At 67.4% G+C, this 22,776-nt stretch overlaps 3 protein-coding genes across 4 annotated transcripts in view; 2 read left to right on the top strand and 1 right to left on the bottom strand.

Annotated features, from left to right (window-relative positions):
• Positions 1–7: 7 nt before the first annotated feature.
• On the bottom strand, positions 8–5,513 carry PORCN (porcupine O-acyltransferase). Its single transcript, XM_075134871.1, has 13 exons — positions 5,443–5,513; positions 5,223–5,359; positions 4,412–4,673; positions 3,980–4,023; positions 3,622–3,812; positions 2,818–2,948; positions 1,793–1,918; positions 1,568–1,668; positions 1,393–1,469; positions 1,180–1,243; positions 564–649; positions 371–481; positions 8–275 (listed from the first exon to the last, which is right to left on the bottom strand). The coding sequence occupies exons 2-13, from the start codon at positions 5,356–5,358 to the stop codon at positions 174–176; spliced, it is 1,431 nt and encodes a 476-aa protein (XP_074990972.1). The 5' UTR covers position 5,359; positions 5,443–5,513; the 3' UTR covers positions 8–173.
• On the top strand, positions 5,456–14,145 carry CDK20 (cyclin dependent kinase 20). 2 transcript variants are annotated; one of them, XM_075134793.1, is made up of 9 exons: positions 5,456–5,646; positions 6,048–6,132; positions 6,595–6,708; positions 7,309–7,497; positions 8,125–8,246; positions 8,358–8,420; positions 8,863–8,986; positions 10,676–10,831; positions 13,895–14,145. In XM_075134793.1, exons 1-9 carry the CDS (start codon positions 5,597–5,599, stop codon positions 14,057–14,059), a joined length of 1,068 nt encoding a protein of 355 aa, XP_074990894.1. In that variant the 5' UTR covers positions 5,456–5,596; the 3' UTR covers positions 14,060–14,145. The 2 variants fall into 2 exon arrangements, with proteins under 2 accessions (XP_074990894.1, XP_074990895.1); XM_075134794.1 differs by lacking the exon at positions 5,456–5,646 and having other exon boundaries at positions 5,913–6,132; positions 6,599–6,708; positions 8,921–8,986.
• Positions 14,109–22,776, top strand: part of LOC142074295 (protein deacetylase HDAC6-like) — a gene marked incomplete at its 5' end in the record, with an annotated part of 31,115 nt that continues 22,447 nt past the window's right edge. The window contains 8 exon segments of the mRNA XM_075134870.1: positions 14,109–14,212; positions 15,573–15,637; positions 15,751–15,927; positions 16,729–16,838; positions 16,841–16,895; positions 18,718–18,770; positions 18,772–18,804; positions 18,806–18,865. Coding sequence (XP_074990971.1) covers positions 14,109–14,212; positions 15,573–15,637; positions 15,751–15,927; positions 16,729–16,838; positions 16,841–16,895; positions 18,718–18,770; positions 18,772–18,804; positions 18,806–18,865 — 657 coding nt within the window.

Raw genomic sequence — 22,776 nt, 5'->3', positions numbered from 1 at the left:
AGCGGGAAAACCACCGAGCGGAGCCTTTAATGGGGCCTAGAGCGGCCGCGGGACGTCACTTCCGGTACGACCATAGAGCGGAGCCTCCCGGCCGCCTAGAAGGGCCCGGGAGGGCGGGAAGAGCGGCGGGTCCCGCTGGGGCTCCCAGTCCCTCCCAGTGCTCCCAGTGCCCCTCAGCGCAGGAGGCGGGCGAGCACCCAGCAGCCCAGCGTCACCCAGTGGCTCGCCCAGTTCAGCTCCGACCACTTGCGGATGGTGTAGGACATCCCGTAACCCTGGGGGGGGGACACAAAATGGCGTCGGGGGGGCACCCCAAAACGTCACTGGGGAGAAGTTTTGGGGTGGATTTGGGGGGTTTTGGGGTCCCCACCTGCTCCTCGACGGCGTCGTCGGCCTCCACGTCAAAGAGGGCCCCCAGGTAGGAGAGGTGGAAGAGGGCGACGGCCCCCAGCGCCCCGTTCAGCCCCCGCACCCACAGCGCCTGCGGGGAAGGGGGGGGGGGCGCTGGGTGACACCCCAAAACCCCCAGCCCCGCCCCCGCCCCGCCCCGCCCCGGCGCTCACGTCCTTGTGGCGGTGGGCGCAGCCGGGGGGGCAGCGCTTGGAGAGGACGCAGGCGTCGAAGATGGCGGCCAGGCGCTTCCGCAGCACTGCGGGGGGGGGGGGTTATTGAGTGGCCACGCCCCCCACAGGCTCCACCCACAGAACCCTCAGCCCTGCCCACCCCCTCCACTCTCCACCCACAGCCCTCCAAGCTCCATGCAGGCTCCACCCACAGCCTTCTCAGACCCACCCATACCCTCCAGGCTCCACCCACAGCCCTCTCAGCCCCACCCATACCCTCCAGGCTCCACCCACAGCTCTCAGCCCCACCCATACCCTCCAGGCTCCACCCACAGCTCTCAGCCCCACCCATACCCTCCAGGCTCCACCCACAGCTCTCAGCCCCACCCATACCCTTCAGGCTCCACCCACTGCCCCCTCAACCCCCCCTCCACCTTCTAGGCCCCACCCACCCCTTAGGCCCCTCCCACTGCCCATAAGCCCCACCCACCCCTTCCTCTTTTCCTTGATCCTTCCCCCATACTATCCCCTCCCTGTGCCCTTGGCCCCGCCCCATTCCCTTGGCCCCGCCCCATTCCCTTGGCCCCGCCCCCAGCCTTAAAGGGCCGGCGCTGACCGTGCTCCACGTAGGTGATGAGGCCGAGGGAGAGGAGGACGGCGGCCAGGTGGAAGCTGAGACCCTGGGGAGGAGACAGGGGGGGTTTGGGGGGTCCTGAGGGACCCTGGGGGGGTTTTGGGGGACCCGAGGGGGAGTTTGGGGGGGCCCGGGGGGGTTTGGGGGACCCAGGTGGGATTTGGGGGGGCCCCGGGGGGTTTTGGGGGGGCTCACGTGGAGGAGGGCGCTGGCCGCGTAGGTGCCCAGCACGGCGGCGAAGGTCCCCAGGCGTCGGGCGGTCTGGAACACGTCTGGTGGCCCCAGTGACACCAGTTAAACCAGTAACCCCCTCCCCCAATAACCCCCCCTCCCCCCCAGTAACCCCTCCCAGTCCTCCCAGTCCGCTCACAGGTGTGGAGCCAGCGGGACATGGGCAGGTTCCAGTTGGTGACGACGTCAGCCATGGAGCGCGGCAGCTCCACCCGCAGCGGCCGCGACACCGCCAGGTCCCTGCGGTTGGGGGGGGGCACCGTCACCCGGGTTGTGGGGTCCCCCCTCTCGGGTTGTGGGGTCCCCCCCCGGTTCTGGGGTCCCCCCCCGGTTCTGGGGTCCCCCCGGCCGCGGGGTCCCTCACCAGCGGAGGTTGTCGTGGTGCAGGGAGGCGCCGGAGCCGGCCAGGGTGGCGGTGGCCTCCGAGAGGAAAGCCACAAAGTAGTTGCTGAAGTGGAAAGAGAGGGCGCTCTCGTAGGCGCGGAGCCACCTAGGGGGTGGGGGGACACGGGGGGACACGGGGGGACAGGGGGGACACAGGGGGGACAGGGGGGACACAGGGGGGACAGGGGGGACACGGGGGGATGGGGGACACGGGGGGATTTGGGGGACACACGCACACGTCAGTGTCCCCCCGTGTCTCTGTCCCGCCTTGTCCTCGCCACAGCCCCCCGTGTCCCCACCCCCCTCCCTGTCCCCCAAACCCCCGTGTCCCCCCATGTCCCCCCCGTGCCCCCCATGTCCCTTCTGTGTCCCCCCCAAGCCCCCCTGTGTCCCCCCATGTCCCCCCCGTGCCCCCCATGTACCCCGTGTCCCCCCAAGCCCCCCTGTGTCCCCCCATGTCCCCCCCGTGCCCCCCATGTACCCCCCGTGCCCCCCCCAAGCCCCCCTGTGTCCCCCCAATGTCCCCCCATGTCCCTGCACCCCCATGTGCCCCCAAAGCCCCCTTATGCCCCCCCCATGTCCCCTCTGTGTCCCCCTGTGCCCCCCTAAACCCATGTCCTCAGTGTCCCCCATGTCGCTGCACCCCCGTGTCCCCCCAATCCCCCATGTCCCCCCCAACCCCCCTGTGTCCCCCCATGTCCCCCCACACCCCCCCAAAGCCCCCCCACATCCCTGTACCCCCCCACATCCCCTCTATGTCCCCTCCCTGTCCCCGCACCCCCATATCCTTACACCCCCGAGCCCCCCCAAACCCCCCTGTGCCCCCCAACCCCCCCCGACCCCCCCTCACCTAGCGAAGACGCTCCTGGCAGCCCCGAGGGAAGCAGAGACAGTCAGTGAGGGAGGCGGGGGGGGGGTGGTGGATTTTGGGGTCCCCCGGGGGGTTTTGGGGTCCCCCGGGGGGTTTTGGGGTGCGGGGGGGGGGTTGGGGGCCGGGGGTCTCACCGGCGCAGGGCGCGGGCGCCGTAGAGCGGGAGGAGGCAGGAGAAGAGGAAGGGGGCCAGGCAGGTGGAGACCAGCAGGCAGAGCAGGGCCAGCCCCAGGCTGCGCAGCCCCTTGCGGGCCCAGGCCGCGCTCTGGGGGGGGGGTCAGGGGGCCAGACCCTGCCCCCCCGACCCTGCACCCCCAGACCCTGCACCCCCCACGTCCCCCCAGACTCTGCACCCCCAACCCTGCACCCCCCACGTCCCCCCAACCCCACCTCTGACCCCCCACATCCTCCCCTAACCCCCCCCCAAATCCTCAGTGCCCCCCAAAACCCTCCTGGCCCCCCCCTCATCACCCCAAACCCCCCCATCCTCTGTCGCCCCCCCCAAATCTCTCCTGCACCCCCCAAATCCCCCCCAATCCTCCCTACCCTGCAAAGCCCCCCCAAATCCACTCTCAAAGCCCCCCAAAACCCCCCACCCCTCAAAGCCCCCCAAATCCCCCCCCAAATCCCCCCTGCACCCCTCAAGGCCCCCCCAAATCCCTCCCCAACCCCCCCTGCACCCCTCAAGGCCCCCCCAAATCCCTCCCCAAGCCCCCTTCACCCCTCAAAGCCCCCCCAAATCCCCCCTGTACCCCTCAAAGCCCCCCCAAATCCCTCCCCAACCCCCCTGCACCCCTCAAGGCCCCCCCAAATCCCTCCCCAACCCCCCCTGCACCCCTCAAGGCCCCCCCAAATCCCTCCCCAAGCCCCCTTCACCCCTCAAAGCCCCCCCAAATCCCCCCTGCACCCCTCAAAGCCCCCCCAACCCTCCCCCGTACCAGGGGGGGCCCCTCGACGGCCCGCAGGTACGCCCCGAAAGGTTCCCAGGGCCCGAAGACGACGGAGCCGGGGGAGCAGAGGTACCCCAAAACCTGGGCAGGGGAGGGCTCCCCCCCCGGCCCCCCCCCGGCCCCCCGGTCCAGGTCGAAGCCCAGCGACACGGCCTTCATCGCCACCACCATCTGCGCCCCTGAGCCCCCCCAAATCAGGGCGGAGGCACCCCCAAAAGGTGGAGGGGCCCCCGAAATATAGAGGGGTCCCCCCCAGGGACCCAGGAGGCCGGGGAGGGGTGGTCCCAGGCGTTCGGGGGGGGTCCCAGGTGTTTGGGGGGGGGGCACCCCCACCCTGGGGTCTCACCTCGCATCTTGTGCCAGGTGACGGTGTCAACCATGTGCAGCTCCCTGCGGGGGGGTGTATGTCCCAGTTACTCCCAGTTTATCCCAGTTACTCCCAGTTCATCCCAGTGATCCTCCAGCTCTTCCCCAGCAACACCCCAGTCCCCCCCAGTGCCCCCTCAGTTCCATACCAGGGCTCCCAGTTCACCCCCAGCCTCCTTGATGCTCTCTCAATCCTTCCCAGTTACTCCCAGTGGCCCCAGTCCCCCCCGACTTCCCTCCAAGTCCCTCTCAGTACCCCCAACTCCCCTCCCAGTCCCCTCCAGAACCCCCCCAGTCCCCTCCCAGTCCCCCCAATCCCCCTCCCAGCACCCCCAATCCCCCCCATTCCCCCTCCCAGCACCCCCAACCCCCTCCCAGTCCCTCCCAGTTGCCCCCCCCCCCCCCCCCGTACCCCATCAGGAGGTAGCTGAGGGCGGCCAGGGCGAGGCAGAGCCCGCGCTGGGCCCGGGCCCGGCTCAGCAGGAGGGTGAGGGCGCAGAGCCCGCTCAGCAGGGCCACCCACAGCGCCTGCGCCCCGAAGAAGTGGTGCAGGGCCAGCAGGCCCCCCGCCGCCGCCCCCGCGTGCTTCCCCCCCGCGGCAGCGCTGCCACACCGGGGGGGGGCAGCCGGGGTCAGGGGGGCCCCCCGGGAAAGACCCCGCGGGATGGGGGGCTCTTATGGGGGGGAGGGGCTGGGTACTCCCCCAGACCCCTGGGTGCCCGCCCCAGACTCCTGGGTCCCCCCACCCAATGCCAGCGTCGTGCCCCCCAATGCCTGGGCCCCCCAAACTCCTGCCCCCCCCAATGCCTAGGCCCCCCTAAACTCCTGGGTCCCCCAGATCCCAAGCCCCCCTCCCCAGATGACTGGGCCCCCCTAAACTCCTGGGTGTCCACCCAGATCCCAGCCCCCCCCCTCAATGCCTGGGTCCCCCCAAAACTCCTGGGTGTCCCTCCAGATCCCAGCCCCCCCCAATGCCTGGGTCCCCCCAAAACTCTTGGGTGTCCGCCCAGATCCCAGCCCCCCCCCCCCAATGCCTGGGTCCCCCCAAAACTCTTGGGTGTCCCCCCAGATCCCAGCCCCCCCCCCAATGCCTGGGTCCCCCCAAAACTCCCGGGTGCCCCCCGATGCCTGCCCCGCCCCCAGACTCCCGGATCGCCCCCCAATACCTGGGCCCCCCCAAACTCCTGCCCACCTCCCCCGCCCCCCGATTCCGCCCCACTCACGCAGCCGGTGCAGCAGCCGGGCCCCCAGGCAGAGCAGCAGCAGCGGCCAGAGCTGGGCCAGGCCCTGCCGCGCCGTCGGTACCACGCAGCCGGGCAGCACCTGCGCCGCGAACTCCCGCGGCGGCAGCGCCGCCATCCTGCGGGGGACACAGGGGGATCGGTGGCGGCGGGGAGCCCCGGGACCCCCCCCCTCGGGTCCCCGTAGCCCCCGGGGCCGCACCTCGCCCGGCGCCGCCGCCGCCGCCTGCCCGCGCTGAGGGGGACCGACGCCGCCGGCCTGAGGAGAAAGGGGCGGAGCCTTCCCGCCGACCAATCACCGCCCGTTCTCCCTCCCCGCGCAGACAAACCGACCAATCAGAACGCGGCGCGGCCAAATGGCGCCGGAGAACGGGGCCGTTGCCAAGGGCGGGATGTGGTTGCCGGGGTGCGGGGGATGCCGGTCGCAGGGGGCGGGGCCTGGTTGCCAGGGGCGGGGCGCGGTTGCCTGGCAGCGGGACCGGGTTGCTAGGGGCGGGGCCTAGCTGCCAGGGGCGGGGCGCGGTTGCCGGGGAGCGGGACCGGGTTGCTAGGGGCGGGGCCTGGTTGCCAGGGGCGGGGCGCCGTTGCCGGGGAGCGGGACTGGGTTTCCAGCGGCGGGGCGCGGTTGCCGGGCAGCGGGACCGGGTTGCTAGGGGCGGGGCCTGGTTGTCAGGGGCGGGGCGCGGTTGCCAGGCGCCGCCAGGTACCTGGAGAGGGGCTCCGCGCGGTGCATTGTGGACCGGGGGGGGGTGTCGGTCCTCCAGCATCCCACAATGCCCCGCTCCCTTCCGCCTCGTCTCCCCCCAGCGCCACCAGTATGGACCAGTACATCATACTGGGCCGCATTGGGGAGGGGGCCCACGGCGTCGTCTTCAAGGCCAAGGACAGGGAGGTGAGGCGGAGCGGGAGGGGGGGTCTGGGTCGCTTTTGGGGGGGGTCTGTGGGCCTGGGTCCTCTGTGGGCCTGTAGGCCCCGGATGTCTGGGGCCTCCTTTGGGGGGGTCTGGGGGGTCCCCGACTCCTGGGGCCTCTTTTGGGGGGGTCTGAGGGAGGTCCCCGATTCCTTGGTCCTCTTTTGGGGGGGGTCTGGGTGCCCTGGGGGGATCCTGGACACCTGGGGCCTCTTTTGGGGGGGTCCCGGACTCCTGGGGCCTCTTTTGTGGGGGTCTAGGTACCCTAGGGGGGGTCCCCGACTCCTTGGGCCTCTTTTGGGGGGGTCTGGGGGAGGTCCCCGACTCCTGGGGCCTCTTTTGGGGGGGGTCTGGGTGCGCTGGGGAGGGTCCCCGACTCCTGGGTCCCCTTTGGGGGGGTCTGTGGGCCTGGCCCCCCTCCAAACACCCACGTCCCCCCCCCAGACAGGCGAAACAGTGGCCCTGAAGAAGGTGCCCCTGCGCCGGCCGGAAGAGGGGGTGCCCCCCCAAACCCTGCGGGAGATCAAAGCCCTGCGGGAGATCGAGGAGCACCCCCACGTGAGCGTGTGCCCCCCCCAACCCCCTATATCCTGCCCCCCGCCCCCTATATCCTGCCCCCCGCCCCCTATATTCCCCCCCATTTCTAAATCTGGGTTTTTCTAGAGCCCAATATGGGGGTCCCCCTCCCTCCCTGAACTCCTGGGCCCCCTCTAACACCTGTGTCCCCCCCTCTAGATCTTGGGGTCCCTCCCAAGCCCCCTATAAGCCCCCCCAATCCCCTATACCCCCCTCTTACCCCCTATACGCCCCCCAAACCCATATCAGGCGCCTCCCACAGCAGGTTATGGGGGTCCCCCCTCTTCCCCTAAACTCCCCCAAACTCCTGCCCCCCCCCTTAGATCTTGGGCCCCCCCCTTTAGATCTTGGGGTCCTTCCAAACCCCTATAGACCCCCCCAAACCCCTTTAGAACCCCCCAAACCCCTACAGGCCCCCCCCAAATCCATTATAGGCCCCCCCACCCCTTCGTAGTGTTCTTTAATATCAGGGTATGGGGGTCCCCCTTCCCCCCCTCTGGTGTTGGGGTCCCCCCCTCTGGTGTTGGGGTCCCCCCTCTGGTGTTGGGGTCCCCCTCCGATGTTGGGGTCCCCCCCTTCCAGGTGGTCCGGCTCCGCGCCGCCTTCGCCCAGGGTCCCGCCATCGTCCTGGCCTTCGATTTCCTGGTGGGAGATTTGGGGGGGCTCCTGCGGGCGGCCCCCGCCCCCCTGCCCCCCCCCCGCGTCCGGGCCCTGCTGGCCATGACCCTGCGGGGTTTGGGCCACTGTCACCGCCAGCGCATCCTGCACCGGGTGAGGGGGGACCCCGAGGTCTGGGGGGGGACCCCAACATCTAGGGGGGGACCCCAACATCTAGGGGGGGAGCGCAAGATGTAGGGGGGGGGACACACAAGAATTTGGGGGGGACCCAGGAGTTTGGGAGGGGGGGGACCCCGGTGTGGGGGGACCCTGAGATGGGGTTTGAGGGGATGGGGGGGCACCCGAAAATCTAGAGGGGAACCCCAACATTTAGGGGGGGCTTAGGCATGTAAAGGGGGACCCCAAGATCTTGGGGGGGGGGGACACCCCCATAAGCTGCTGTGGGAGGATCTTGATAGAGGGTTTGGGAAGGGGTACAGGGGTTTGGGGGGGTCACAGGAGGTTTTGGGGGGGTGTAAGGGGCTTGGGGGGGACCCCAAGATCTAGAGAGGGACTCAGGCATTGGGGGGGGCACCCCAACATCTCGGCCGGGAGGGCCTCAGGCACCTAGAGGGGGACCCCAAGATCTGGGGAGTTTGGGGAGGACCCAGGAGTTTGGGGAGGGTGGGGGGAGGGACGCCAAGATGTAGGGGGGGGGACCCCAGGGGTGCGGGGGGGTCCCCCGGGGGGTGCGGGGAGGGGGTTCGGGGGTTTGGGGGTTCACCCCGTCTCGGGGCGCAGGACCTGAAGCCGGCCAACCTGCTGCTGGACGGGACGGGGCGCCTCAAGCTGGCGGATTTCGGGCTGGCCCGCGTGCTGGCCACCCCCCGGGCACGGCCCTACAGCCACCAAGTGGCCACCAGGTACCCCACCCGTGGGTGCCCCCCACCCCTGGGGGTCCCCCCGCCCTTGGGGGTCCCCCCCTGCACCCCTGGGTGCCCCCCATGACGCCCCCTCCCCCCCCTTTTTTGTAGGTGGTATCGAGCACCCGAGCTCCTCTACGGCGCCCGGCACTACGACGAGGGGGTCGATCTGTGGTGAGTCCCGAGTTTTGGGGTCCCCCCCTTCGATCTCGGGGTCCCCCCTTCGATCTCGAGGTCCCCCCCGTGTCTTGGGGTCCCCCCTAGAAATCGGGGTTCCCCCTGGATTCCTGGGTCCCCTCTCTAGGTCTTGGGGTCCCCTCCTGGATGTTTGGGTCCCCCTTTAGGTCTTGGGGCGTCCCCCTGGATCTTGGGGTGTCCCCCTGGATCTTGGGGTCCTCTTCTCGGTCTTGGGGTCCTCTCTGACTCCTGGGTCCCCCACTTTAGATTTTGGGGTCCCCCCCAGACTCCTGGGTCCCCCCTAGATTTTGGGGTCCCCCCCCGACTCCTGGGTCCCCCCCCCTAGATCTTGGGGTCCCCCCTACTCCTGGGTCCCCCCCCCTGGATCTTGGGGTCCCCCCGGCTGTTGGGGTCCCCACGAGCTGCGCCCCGCCCCCAGGGCGGTGGGGTGCATTTTCGGGGAGCTGCTGAACCTGTCCCCCCTCTTCCCCGGGGAGAGCGACATCGAGCAGCTCTGCTGCGTCCTGCGGGCCCTGGGCACCCCCAGCCCCGCCGCCTGGCCCGTGAGCACTGGGGGCACTGGGAGGCACTGGGAGGGACTGGGGGGCACTGGGAGGGGCAGTGGGGGGCACTGGGAGGGCAGTGGGGGGCACTGGCAGGACTGGGGCGGGGGGGGAAAGGGGGCTTGAGAGTGCTGGGAGGTACTGGGCTGGTACTGGGGAGCGTTTGGGGCTACTGGGAGATACTGGGAAACCCTTAAAATGCGTTGGGAGGCACTGGAGTGGTACTGGGGAGTGCTTGAGGCTACTGGGCGATTACTGGGAAACTCTTAAAATGTGTTGGGAGGAACTGGACTGGTACTGGGGAGTGCTTGGGGCTACTGGTGGGAAGCCCTTAAAATGCATTGGGAGGTACTGGGTTGGTACTGGGGAGCGCTTGGGACTACTGGGGGGTTACTGGGAAACCCTTAAAATGTGTTGGGAGGAACTGGGCTGGTACTGGGGAGCGCTTGGGGTTACTGGGGGGTTACTGGGAAACCCTTAAAATGCATTGGGAGGTACTGGGCTGGTACTGGGGAGCGCTTGGGGTTACTGGGGGGTTATTGGGAAACCCTTAAAATGCATTGGGAGGTACTGGGCTGGTACTGGGGAGCGCTTGGGGTTACTGGGGGGTTACTGGGAAACCCTTAAAATGCATTGGGAGGTACTGGGCTGGTACTGGGGAGCGCTTGGGGTTACTGGGGGGTTACTGGGGGGTTACTGGGAAACCCTTAAAATGTGTTGGGAGGAACTGGGCTGGTACTGGGGAGCGCTTGGGGTTACTGGGAAACCCTTAAAATGTAGTGGGAGATACTGGGCTGGTACTGGGGAGCGCTTGGGGTTACTGGGGGGTTACTGGGAAACCCTTAAGATGTGTTGGGAGGAACTGGGCTGGTACTGGGGAGCGCTTGGGGTTACTGGGAAACCCTTAAAATGTACCGGGAGCTACTGGGCTGGTACTGGGGAGCGCTTGGGGTTACTGGGAAACCCTTAAAATGCATTGGGAGGAACTGGGGTGGTACTGGGGAGCGTTTGGGGTTAGTGGGAAACCCTTAAAATGTGTTGGGAGGTACTGGGCTGGTACTGGGGAGCGCTTGGGGTTACTGGGGGGTTACTGGGAAACCCTTAAAATGTGTTGGGAGGAACTGGGCTGGTACTGGGGAGCGCTTGGGGTTACTGGGAAACCCTTAAAATGTAGTGGGAGGTACTGGGCTGGTACTGGGGAGCGCTTGGGGTTACTGGGGGGTTACTGGGAAACCCTTAAAATGTGTTGGGTGGTACTGGGCTGGTACTGGGGAGCGCTTGGGGTTACTGGGAAACCCTTAAAATGCATTGGGAGGTACTGGGCTGGTACTGGGGAGCACTTGGGGCTACTGGGGGGTTACTGGGAAACCCTTAAAATGCATTGGGAGGTACTGGGCTGATGCTGGGGAGCGCTTGGGGTTACTGGGAAACCCTTAAAATGTGTTGGGAGGTACTGGGCTGGTACTGGGGAGCGCTTGGGGTTACTGGGAAACCCTTAAAATGTGTTGGGAGGTACTGGGCTGGTACTGGGGAGCGCTTGGGGTTACTGGGAAACCCTTAAAATGTACCGGGAGCTACTGGGCTGGTACTGGGGAGCGCTTGGGCCCCCTGGGGGGCTGCCCGGAGCCCCTGGGGGGCTGGCGGGGGGCACTGGGCGGCACTGGGCGGCACTGGGCGCACTGGTGGCAGGAGCTGGCGGAGCTGCCCGACTACCCCAAGATCCGGTTCCGGCGGCAGGCGCCGGCGCCGCTGGAGCAGTTGGTGCCCGAGGCCGGGCCCCTCGCCCGCGACCTCCTGCGCCGCTTCCTGCGCTACCCCTCGCGCCAGCGCCTGCGCGCCCACCAGGTGGCACTGGGACGTACTGGGAGGGTCCTGGGGCGGACTGGGAGGGCACTGGGACATACTGGGAGGGCACTGGGACATACTGGGAGGGCTCTGGGGCGGACTGGGAGGGCACTGGGAGATACTGGGAGGGTGCTGGGGCACGTTGGGGGGCACTGGGAGGTACTGGGAGGGCACTGGGACATACTGGGAGGGCTCTGGGAGGGCCTTGGGCACGTTGGGGGGCACTGGGAGGTACTGGGAGGGCACTGGGAGATACTGGGAGGGCCTTGGGGCACGTTGGGGGGCACTGGGAGGTACTGGGAGGGCACTGGGATATACTGGGAGGGCCCTGGGGCACGTTGGGGGGCACTGGGAGATACTGGGAGGGCACTGGGATATACTGGGAGGGCCCTGGGGCACATTGGGGGGCACTGGGAGATACTGGGAGGGCACTGGGATGTACTGGGAGGGCCCTGGGGCACGTTGGGGGGCACTGGGAGGTACTGGGAGATACTGGGAGGGTGCTGGGGCACGTTGGGGGGCACTGGGAGATACTGGGAGGGCATTGGGATATACTGGGAGGGCCCTGGGGCACGTTGGGGGGCACTGGGAGGTACTGGGAGGGCACTGGGACATACTGGGAGGGCTCTGGGAGGGCCTTGGGGCACGTTGGGGAGCACTGGGAGGTACTGGGAGGGCACTGGGAGATACTGGGAGGGCCCTGGGGCACGTTGGGGGGCACTGGGAGGTACTGGGAGGGCACTGGGAGATACTGGGAGGGTGCTGGGGCACGTTGGGGGTCACTGGGAGATACTGGGAGGGCCCTGGGGCATGTTGGGGGTCACTGGGAGATACTGGGAGGGCCCTTGGGCACTTTGGGGGTCACTGGGAGATACTGGGAGGGCACTGGGGCATGTTGGGGGTCACTGGGATATACTGGGAGGGCACTGGGAGATACTTGGAGGGCCCTGGGGCATGTTGGGGGGCACTGGGACATACTGGGAAGACGCTGGGGCACGTTGGGGGTCAGTGGGAGATACTGGGAGGGCACTGGGACATACTGGGAGAGCATTGGGGCGTGTTGGGGGTCACTGGGAGATACTGGGAGGGTCCTGGGGCATGTTGGGGGTCAGTGGGAGATACTGGGAGGGCCCTTGGGCATGTTGGGGGGCACTGGGACATACTGGGAGAGCCCTGGGGCATGTTGGGGGGCACTGGGACATACTGGGAAGACGCTGGGGCACGTTGGGGGTCAGTGGGAGATACTGGGAGGGCCCTGGGGCACGTTGGGAGTCACTGGGAGATACTGGGAGGGCCCTGGGGCACGTTGGGGGTCACTAGGAGATACTGGGAGGGCCTTTGGGCACTTTGGGGATCACTGGGAGATACTGGGAGGGCACTGGGGCACGTTGGGGGTCAGTGGGAGATACTGGGAGGGCACTGGGACATACTGGGAGAGCATTGGGGCGTGTTGGGGGTCACTGGGAGATACTGGAAGGGCCCTGGGGCACGTTGGGGGTCAGTGGGAGATACTGGGAGGGCACTGGGACATACTGGGAGAGCATTGGGGCATGTTGGGGGTCACTGGGAGATACTGGGAGGGCCCTGGGGCATGTTGGGGGTCAGTGGGAGATACTGGGAGGGCCCTGGGGCACGTTGGGAGTCACTGGGAGATACTGGGAGGGCCCTGGGGCACGTTGGGGGTCACTAGGAGATACTGGGAGGGCCTTTGGGCACTTTGGGGATCACTGGGAGATACTGGGAGGGCACTGGGGCATGTTGGGGGTCAGTGGGATATACTGGGAGGGCACTGGGAGATACTTGGAGGGCCTTGGGTCATGTTGGGGGGCACTGGGACATACTGGGAGGGCCCTGGGGAATGTTGGGGCTTACTGAGACATACTGGGAGGGCACTGGGGCACGTTGGGGGTCAGTGGGAGATACTGGGAGGGCACTGGGACATACTGGGAGAGCATTGGGGCGTGTTGGGGGGCACTGGGAGATACTGGGAGGGCCCTGGGGCACGTTGGGGGTCACTAGGAGATACTGGGAGGGCCTTTGGGCACTTTGGGGATCACTGGGAGATACTGGGAGGGCACTGGGGCACGTTGGGGGTCAGTGGGAGATACTGGGAGGGCACTGGGACATACTGGGAGAGCATTGGGGCGTGTTGGGGGTCACTGGGAGATACTGGGAGGGCCCTGGGGCACGTTGGGAGTCACTGGGAGATACTGGGAGGGCCTTTGGGCACTTTGGGGATCACTGGGAGATACTGGGAGGGTACTGGGGCATGTTGGGGGTCAGTGGGATATACTGGGAGGGCACTGGGAGATACTTGGAGGGCCCTGGGTCATGTTGGGGGGCACTGGGACATACTGGGAGAGCCCTGGGGCATGTTGGGGGTTACTGGGACATACTGGGAGGGCACTGGGGCACGTTGGGGGTCAGTGGGAGATACTGGGAGGGCACTGGGACATACTGGGAGAGCATTGGGGCGTGTTGGGGGTCACTGGGAGATACTGGGAGGGCCCTGGGGCACGTTGGGAGTCACTGGGAGATACTGGGAGGGCCCTGGGGCACGTTGGGGGTCACTAGGAGATACTGGGAGGGCCTTTGGGCACTTTGGGGATCACTGGGAGATACTGGGAGGGCACTGGGGCATGTTGGGGGTCAGTGGGATATACTGGGAGGGCACTGGGAGATACTTGGAGGGCCCTGGGTCATGTTGGGGGGCACTGGGACATACTGGGAGGGCCCTGGGGAATGTTGGGGCTTACTGAGACATACTGGGAGGGCACTGGGGCACGTTGGGGGTCAGTGGGAGATACTGGGAGGGCACTGGGACATACTGGGAGAGCATTGGGGCGTGTTGGGGGTCACTGGGAGATACTGGGAGGGCCCTGGGGCATGTTGGGGGTCAGCGGGATATACTGGGAGGGCACTGGGACATACTGGGGTGCAGCGGGCTGGCACTGGGGGGTAGTAGAGAGTGGCACTGGGCCACACTGGTGGCTACTGGGCCATACTGGAGAGGCACTGGGGCGTACTGGGGGGCACCCCATGACCCCCCCCCTTATCTCCCAGGCCCTGCTGCACCCCTACTTCTTCGGCCCCCTGGAGCTGACCCCCCCTCCCCCGCAGGGGGGGCCCCGCCCGCCCCCCGAATTCAACCTGGACGCCCCGCTGCTGCCCGCCCTGCCCCCCCCCGGCACCCTGGGCCCCTCCCCCGCCCCGGGGGACCCCCGCTGACCCCCCCGGGGTCCCCCCCCCCCCCAAACCGGGACAATTCGGCTTTCGCAGCCGGAAACGGGGAATTGGGGGGCGAAAACGGGGAGTTTTGGAGGGGATTTGGGGGCGCGGGGGGGGGGCCCCGAAAACGCCGGATTTGAGCCCAAAGCTGAGGTGAGGTCGGCGGCACCGGGGGCGGGGGGCAAGTCCCGGTTTTGGGGTTGAAACGGGATGGGTGGGGTCCAAAAATCCCCAGTTTTGGGGTGAAATCCCCAGTTTTGGGCTGAAATCCCCAATTTTGGGCTGAAAAATCCCAATTTTGAGTTGAAAATCCCAATTTCGGGGCGAAAGTCCCCAATTTGGGGGGCTGAGACCCCCAATCCAGGGCCAAAAATGCCAATTTTGGGTTGAAAACGCTTCGAGGTTAAAAAACCCCCACTTTTGGGGCAGAACCCCCAAATTCGGTGGAAAAAGCTCGATTTGGGGCCGAAAACGAGCAGTTTGGAGGCAGGAAATTGCAATTTCGTGGGGAAATTCCCCGATTTGGGGCTGAAATTCCTGCATTTGGGCTTGAAAACGCCCGGTTTGGGGTTCCCGACTCCGTTTCTCCGAGATTTGGGACTGAAAATCCCCGATGCGTTGCCGGAAATGGGGATTTTGGGTCAAAAATCCCAAACTTTGGGCTGAAAATCCCAATTTTGAGCTGAAAACCCTCGGTTTGGGGGCTGAAACCCCCAACCCGGAACCGAAAACGCCAATTTTGGGGTGAAAACCCTGCTTTTGAGGTTAAAAAACCCCCGGTGGGAGCAGAATCCTTGAATTTGGGGGGAAAACCCCCGGTTTGGGGCTGAAGAGGGTTCGAAAGCAGCAAATCGCGAGTTTTTTCTTGAAATTCGCCCGTTTGGGTTGATAATCCCCAAATTTGGGGTTGTAATTCCCAAATTTGAGGCTGAAACCCCCAATTTTGGGGCTCCTGGTTCCATTTCTCCCTTGAAAATCCCAAATTTTGGGGCTGAAAATCCCAAATTTTGGGGCTGAAAATCCCAAATTCGGGGCTGAAAACGCCAATTTGGCTGCCCAAAAAAGTGAATTTTGGGCCGAACCCCCCCCAATTTTGGGCCGAAACCCCCCAATTTTGGGCCGAACCCCCCCAATTTCGGGGTGCTCAGCCCCCGGCTGCCGCCGGGCGCCTGGGCGGGGGATGTTTACGTAGGACCTACACTAAATGCCGGGGTGGGGGGGGGTGGTTCCCCCCCGCTCTGGCCGGGGCCGATAAGGCGAGGGTTCGGGGAAGGGGCCGGCGCCTTCCCCTGAACCCCGGGGGGGTGGGGGGGTGCTGGGGGGGGGGGGGTGCCCGGCCCCGCCCTGGCCCCCCCAAACCCAACCGCCGCTGCCCCCGCCATCAGATAAGGCCTTATCAGGGCCCGGCAGCCCCGGGGGCCGTTACCGGGGGGGGGGGGGGGGCACCCATAGACCCGCCCCCCCCTTCCCCCCCTTATTTTTTTTTTTGGGGGGGGGGGGTGTCCAACCCCAGGGCGGGGCCCGCCCCTCCCCCCGCCGCGGCTGTCCCTCCGACGCGCGGTGACACGACGGCTCCAGGTCAGTGACACCCCCCCCCCCAAAAAATGGGGTTCCCCCCCCAAAAAAAAATGGGGTTCCCCCCCCCCCAATAAGGGACCCGGGTGCTAATTTGGGGGGGGGTCTCCCCGCAGGCCCCGCCTGGCTGCAGCCCCCCGGGGGAGCCGGGTGTCGGGGCCCCCCATGGAGTTCCTGGCGTTGGGGGGCCGGAGGGGGCCCCCCCTTTCCCAGAGGAGGCCGGAGCTTTCCTGGGGCTGGGGGGGCCCGAAGGGCTGGAAACGGGGGGGCTGCTGGCCCCCTACCCCCCCCAGGTACCCCCTGTGTCCCCCCCATGCTCCCCCTCCCCCCAGGGCCCCCCAATCCACCCCCCTTGTCGTCCCCCCCACATCCCTAGCCCCCCCCCAGCCCAATCCCCCCCCTTCCCCCCCCGCGCCCCCCAATTTCTTCCCCAGGGCCCCCCAATTCCCCCCCATGTCCCAGTGCCCCCCCCAAGCCCCATTCCCCCCCTTGGCCCCCCCCCCAGGGCCCCCCAATTTCCCCCCCCATGTCCCCAGTGCCCCCCCCAAGCCCCATTCCCCCCCCTTGTCCCCCCCCAGGGCCCCCCAATTTCCCCCCATGTCCCCAGTGCCCCCCCCAAGCCCCATTCCCCCCCTTGTCCCCCCCCAGGGCCCCCCAATTTCCCCCCCATGTCCCCAGTGCCCCCCCCAAGCCCCATTCCTCCCCCTTGTCCCCCCGCCAGGGCCCCCCAATTCCCCCCCCACGTCCCCAGTGCCCCCCCCAGCCCAATTCCCCCCCCGTGCCCCCCAATTTCTTCCCCAGGGCCCCCCAACCCCCCCCATGTCCCCAGTGCCCCCCCCCAAGCCCCATTCCTCCCCCTTGTCCCCCCCCCGCGCCCCCCAATTCCCCCCCCATGTCCCCAGTGCCCCCCCCCAGCCCAATTCCCCCCTCAGTCCCCTTCTGTCCCCCCCAGGGGCCCCCAATTCCCCCCCCTTGTCCCCATGTCCCCCCCCAATTCTTCCCCAGTGCCCCCCAACTCCCCTCCCTTGTCCCCCCCCAGGACCCCCCAATTTCCCCCCGCGTCCCCCCCCTCACCGCTGTGTCCCCCCCCCCAGGCCGTGTGTCACTGGTGCCGTGGGCCGAGGGGGGGACGTTGGGGGGCCCCCCCTGGGCCGCCCCCCCCCCCTCAGAGCCCCCCCGATTCCTGGAGCTGCTGCAGCCCCCCGGGGCAGCCCCCCCCCCCGGGGCCCCTCCTGCCCCCCGGCCCCCCCCCCGCCCTGCGGTGAGTCGGCCCCACTGGGAGCACTGGGGCAGGCTGGGGGGGCACTGGGATGTACTGGGGGGCTTACTGGTGAGCCTGCTGGGGCATATTGGGGCACACCAGTTCATACTGGTTTGCACTGGGAGGGCATATTGGTCCATGCTGGTGTCCGTACTGGTCCATACTGGGCTGTGCTGGGCACAGGCATGCGAGCATATGAACTGTGGGGGCATACTGGGACCCATACTGGTCTGCACTGGGCCATACTGGGTAGAGACGTGGGAATGCATGAAATGCGGGTATGTGCTGGGACCCGTACTGGTCTGTACTGGGCCATACTGGGCAGGGACGTGGGAGTGCATGAAATGCGGGTATGTACTGGGACATACTGGGATGCCCACTGGTCTGTACTGGGGTGTATACTGGTACATACTGGGGTGCATGTTGTCTGTATTGGTCAGTACTGGTTTATACTGGGGTGCATGTTGGTCTGTATTGGTCAGTACTGGTTTATACTGGTCTATATCGGGCAGAGATGCCGGGGTGCGTGAGCTGTGAGCGCACACTGGGGAGTGCAGTGGCCTATACTGGGCCATACTGGTCCGAACTGGGCCACACTGGTCAGTACTGTTTTGTACAAGTTGCTATTACTTTATACTGGTCCATACTGGTTTATACTGGGCTGTACTAGGCAGAGCTACAGGAGTGTGGGTGCACACTGAGCTGTCTAGTGGTTTGTATTACTTATACTGGTGTGTACTGGTTTATATTGGTCTGTACTGGCTTATAGTTGTCTGTATCGGTTTATACTGGTCTGCACTGGTTTATACTGGTTGATATGGGGCAGAGCGCGTGAACTGGTGGTGCGTGCTGGGGTGTGCGCTGGCCCGTGGTGGTTTGTGTGGGTCTGTAGGGGTCCGTACCGGTTTATACTGGTCAGTACTGGTTTATACTGGTGCGTACTGGTTTATACTGGTCCATACTGGTTTATACTGGTGGATATCGGGGAGAGTGTGTGGACCGTGGGTGCGTGCTGGGGTGCGTGCTGGGGTGCGCGCTGGCCCGTGGTGGTTTGTGTGGGTCTGTAGGCTCTGTACTGGTTTATACTGGTGCGTACTGGTTTATACTGGTGCATACTGGTTTATACTGGTCCATACTGGTTTATACTGGTGGATATCGGGGAGAGTGTGTGGACCGTGGGTGCGTGGCTGGGGTGCGTGCTGGGGTGCGCGCTGGCCCGTGGTGGTTTGTGTGGGTCTGTAGGGCTCTGTACTGGTTTATACTGGTGCGTACTGGTTTATACTGGTGCATACTGGTTTATACTGGTCCATACTGGTTTATACGGGTAGATATCGGGGAGAGTGTGTGGACCGTGGGCGCATGCTGGGGTGCGTGCTGGGGTGCGCGCTGGCCCGTGGTGGTTTATGTGGGTCTGTAGGGCTCTGTACTGGTTTATACTGGTGTGTACTGGTTTATACTGGTGCATACTGGTTTATACTGGTCCATACTGGTTTATACTGGTGGATATCAGGGAGAGTGTGTGGACCGCGGGTGCGTGCTGGGGTGCGTGCTGGGCTGTGTGCTGGCCCATGGTGGTTTGTGTGGGTCTGTAGGGCTCTGTACTGGTTTATACTGGTGCATACTGGTTTATACTGGTGCATACTGGTTTATACTGTCCATACTGGTTTATATGGGTAGATATCGGGGAGAGTGTGTGACCGTGGGCGCGTGCTGGGGTGCGTGCTGGGGTGCGCGCTGGCCCATGGTGGTTTGTGTGGGTCTGTAGGGCTCCGTACTGGTTTGTACTGGTTTGTACTGGTTTGTACTGGTTTGTGCTGGGCAGAGGCGCGGGAGTGCGTGAACTGCGGGGCGACGGCGACGCCGCTGTGGCGGCGGGGACGGGACGGGCCATTACCTCTGCAACGCCTGGCGGGCTCTACCACCGCCTCAACGGCCACAACCGGCCCCTCATCCGCCCCAAGAAGCGCCTGGTGAGCCCCAACCCCCCCCGGGGACCCCAAAACCCCCCCGGGGACCCCCAACCCCCCCCGGGGACCCCAAAACCCCTGGGGACCCCCAAAACCCTTGGGGACCCCAAACCCCCCAGAGTCCCCCGAGTCCCCCCCCAATTCCACCCACATCCCTCCCAGCCCCCCCAACCCCTCCCAGCCCCCCCAAATGCCCCCCAAACTCCCCCTTGCCCCCCCAAAGCCCCTTCTGGTGCCTCCAAATCCCCCCCAAACTCCCCAAATCCCCCCCCAACCCCTCCCAGCCCCCCCAAATCCCCCCAAACTCCCCCTAGTCCCTCCTATATCCCCCCAACCCCTTCTAGTGCTTCCAAATCCCCCCCAAATCCCCTCCTAGTCCCCCTGTCCCCCCCAAACCCCTCCTAACCCCCCCAGATGCCCCCCAAACCCCTCCTAACCCCCCCAGATGCCCCCCAAACCCCCCCAAGCCCCTCCCAGCCCCCCCAAATCCCCCAAACCCCTTAGTCCCTCCCAAATCCCCTCCAAACTCCCCCTCGTCCCTCTCAAATCCCTCCCCAAACCCCTCCCAGCCCCCCCAAATCCCCCTCAACCCCTCCCTAGCCCCCCCAAACCCCTCCTAGCCCCCCCCATGCCCCCCAAACCCTCCCTAGCACCCCCAAACCCCTCCTAGCCCCCCCAAATCCCCCTCAACCCCTCCCTAGCCCCCCCGATGCCCCCCAAACCCTCCCTAGCCCCCCCAAACCCCTCCTAGCCCCCCCAGATGCCCCCCAAACCCCTCCTAGCCCCCCCAAATCCCCCCCAACCCCCTTCTAGCCCCCCCCGGTGCCCCCCAACCCCCTCCTAGCCCCCCCAAATCCCCCTCAACCCCCACTAGCCCCCCCCGATGCCCCCCAAACCCCTCCTAGCCCCCCCAAATCCCCCCCAAACCCCTCCTAGCCCCCCCAAATCCCCCCCAACCCTCACTAGCCCCCCCCGATGCCCCCCAAACCCCTCCTAGCCCCCCCGATGCCCCCCAACCCCCTCCTAGCCCCCCCCGATGCCCCCCAAACCCCTCCCAGCCCCCCCAAATCCCCCCCAAACCCCTCCTAGCCCCCCCCCGGTGCCCCCCAACCCCTTCCTAGCCCCCCCAAATCCTCCCCAACCCCCTCCTAGCCCCCCCCGATGCCCCCCAAAGCCCTCCTAGCCCCCCCAAATCCCCCCAAACCCCTCCTAACCTCTCCCGGTGCCCCCCAAACCCCTCCTAGCCCCCCCAAATCCCCCCCAAACCCCTCCTAGCCCCCCCAGATGCCCCCCAACCCCCTCCCAGCCCCCCCAAATCCCCCCCAGCCCCCCCTCACCCCCCGGTGCCCCCCCCAGCTGGTCAGCAAGCGGGCCGGCACCGTCTGCAGCAACTGCCAGACCAGCACCACCACCCTCTGGCGTCGCAGCCCCCGGGGGGACCCCGTCTGCAACGCCTGCGGCCTCTACTACAAACTGCACCGGGTGAGGGGACCCCCCAAAACCCAGGGGGACCCCCCAAACCTCCCCGGGGACCCCCAGACTCCCCGGATGCCTGGGTTCCCCCCCCAGGTGCCTGGGTGCTTCCAGGATGCTTGGGTCCCCCCCCGGGATGCTTGGGGAGCCTCAGCCGTGGGGGTCTTTTGGGGGGGTTGGGAGGGGGTTTTGGGGACCCCCTGGGGTTGGTGGTGGAGGGGGGAGTGGGGTCACTCTGGGGGGGTCCCCCCCAAATGTCGGTGACCCCCCCAAATGTCGGTGACCCCCCCAAATGCCTGGGTTCCCCCCAAATGCTGGGGTCCCTCACAAGATGCTTGGGGATTCCCAGCCATGGGGGTCTTTTGGGGGGATTGGGAGGGGGTTTTGGGGACCCCCTGGGGTTGGTGGTGGAGGGGGGAGTGGGGTCACTCTGGGGGGGTCCCCCCCAAATACCGGTGACCCCCCCAAACGCCTGGGTCCCCCCCCAATGCTGGGGTCCCTCAGCCATGGGGGTCTTTTGGGGGGGTTTTGGGGACCCCCTGGGGTTGGTGGTGGAGGGGGGAGTGGGGTCACTCTGGGGGGGTCCCCCCAAATGCCGGTGACCCCCCCAAACGCCTGGGTCCCCCCCAATGCTGGGGTCCCTCAGCCATGGGGGTCTTTTGGGGGGGTTTTGGGGACCCCCTGGGGTTGGTGGTGGAGGGGGGAGTGGGGTCACTCTTGGGGGGGGCTGGGGGATGCCGGGGTCCCCCCTGGATGCCGGGGTCCCTCAGCCATGGGGGTCTTTGGGGGATTTGGGAGGGGATACGTGGGACCCCCAGGGGTCAGTGGTGATGGAGGGGGGGGAGGCGCAGGATCACTGGGGGGGGGTCCAGGGATCCCCCCGAAACTCCTGTCCCCCCCCCGCAGGTGAACCGCCCCCTGACCATGCGCAAGGACGGGATCCAGACCCGCAACCGCAAGGTCTCGGCCAAGGGGAAGAAGCGGCGGCAGGGGGGGGGCGCCGGCCCCGGGGGGGAGACGGACGCCATGGGGGGGCCCCCCCCTGCCCCCCCCCGCCCCCCCACAACCCCCTCCCGAGGACCCGGCTGCCCTCTACGCCCTGGGACCCCTCGTCCTCTCCGGACACCTCCTGCCCTTCCCCACCGCCGGACCCTTTTTTGGGGGGCCCGGGGGAGTTACGCTGCCCCCCCAACCCCTGCCGGGGTCCCCCCCGCCCTCAGCCCCCAGCTTTAACTGGGGGGGGGGGGGGGGCGCCCCCATTACAGTTTGGTATTGGAAATGGAGCTGGGCTCAGGCCTCGTTATTTGGGGGGTGCGCTTGGATGCTGGGGTCTTTGGGGGGGTTGTGCCCCCCCCCTCGGGGGAGGGGGCGGGGGGGACACCCACCAAAATGCTTATCCAAAATGGTGCCACCCCCCCCGCCATAGTAGACTCCAAGATGGCGGCGTCCAGTGGGCACACCCAAGATGGCGGCGTCCAGTGGGGCACACCCAAGATGGCGGCTCAGCACGGCAGTGGCCGGCTGCGAGCCGCGTGGCCCCGCCCCGCGAATAGCCACGCCCCTCCATTCCCATCCCCGCCCCGCGCTTGGCTAAGCCCCGCCCCTCTCCGGTCCCGGCTCCGCCCCGTGCCTCGCTCCCGTCTCGGCGTCGCCCCGCCCCGTAACGTAATCGCCGTGCGCCCGGCGTCGCGCGGGGCTGCAGGTGAGCGCGGCCGCTCCCGGCTCCCCCGCTTCGGGCCCCGCCGCCCCCCCTCGACCCCCCCCGGGGCCCGCTGAGCTCCCCCCCGGGCCCATGGAGCCCCCCCAGCCCCATGGAGCCCCCCCGGGCCCATGGAGCCCCCTTCCCGGCCCCTCTCACCGCCGCCGCGGGCCCCTCTGTCCCCCAACCGCCGCCGCTGCGGCCTACCCGCCCCGGTGTCCCCCCCCCGGCCCCCGATTCCCACCCCCCCGACCCCCCCCCCGTTTCCCCCGACCCCCCTTAACCCGTTGCCCCCCCCCCAGGCCCCCCTTGCGATGCCCCCCCCCGCGCGGCGCTAGAGCCCCGCCCCCGGCTGTCATGGTGAGAAGGGGCGGGGCCAGAGAGGAGGGCGTGGTTAAGCGGGCGGGGCTTACAAAGGGCGGGGCGCGAAGGGGTGGTGGGGCAATGGGCGGGGCTTAACGGCGCTGGGCGGGGTTTAAAGGGGTGGGGGGGCGGTTTGTGGGGGGAGGTGGGCGGGGCTGGGGGAGGTGGGCGGGGCTGACTTGGCTCCACCCACAGGGCCGGGCGGGGCGCCGCGCCCCCCCGCAGCGGGGGGGGCTCCCCGAGGTCAAGCGCCGAGGGCGGGCCCGGAGCCGCCGGGAGGGGCTGGAGGCGGAGCTACAGCGCCTGGTAGGCGGGGCCTGCCGGGAGGGTGGGGGGCACCCGGACCCCCGGGTCCCCTGGGAGGTGGGTGGGGGGCACC

Source organism: Calonectris borealis, chromosome 34, assembly GCF_964195595.1.
Source record: "Calonectris borealis chromosome 34, bCalBor7.hap1.2, whole genome shotgun sequence".
Taxonomy (NCBI): Eukaryota; Metazoa; Chordata; class Aves; order Procellariiformes; family Procellariidae; genus Calonectris; species Calonectris borealis.
The sequence above is the reverse complement of the archived record's forward strand: the minus strand, read 5'-3'. Positions and strand labels throughout refer to the sequence as shown.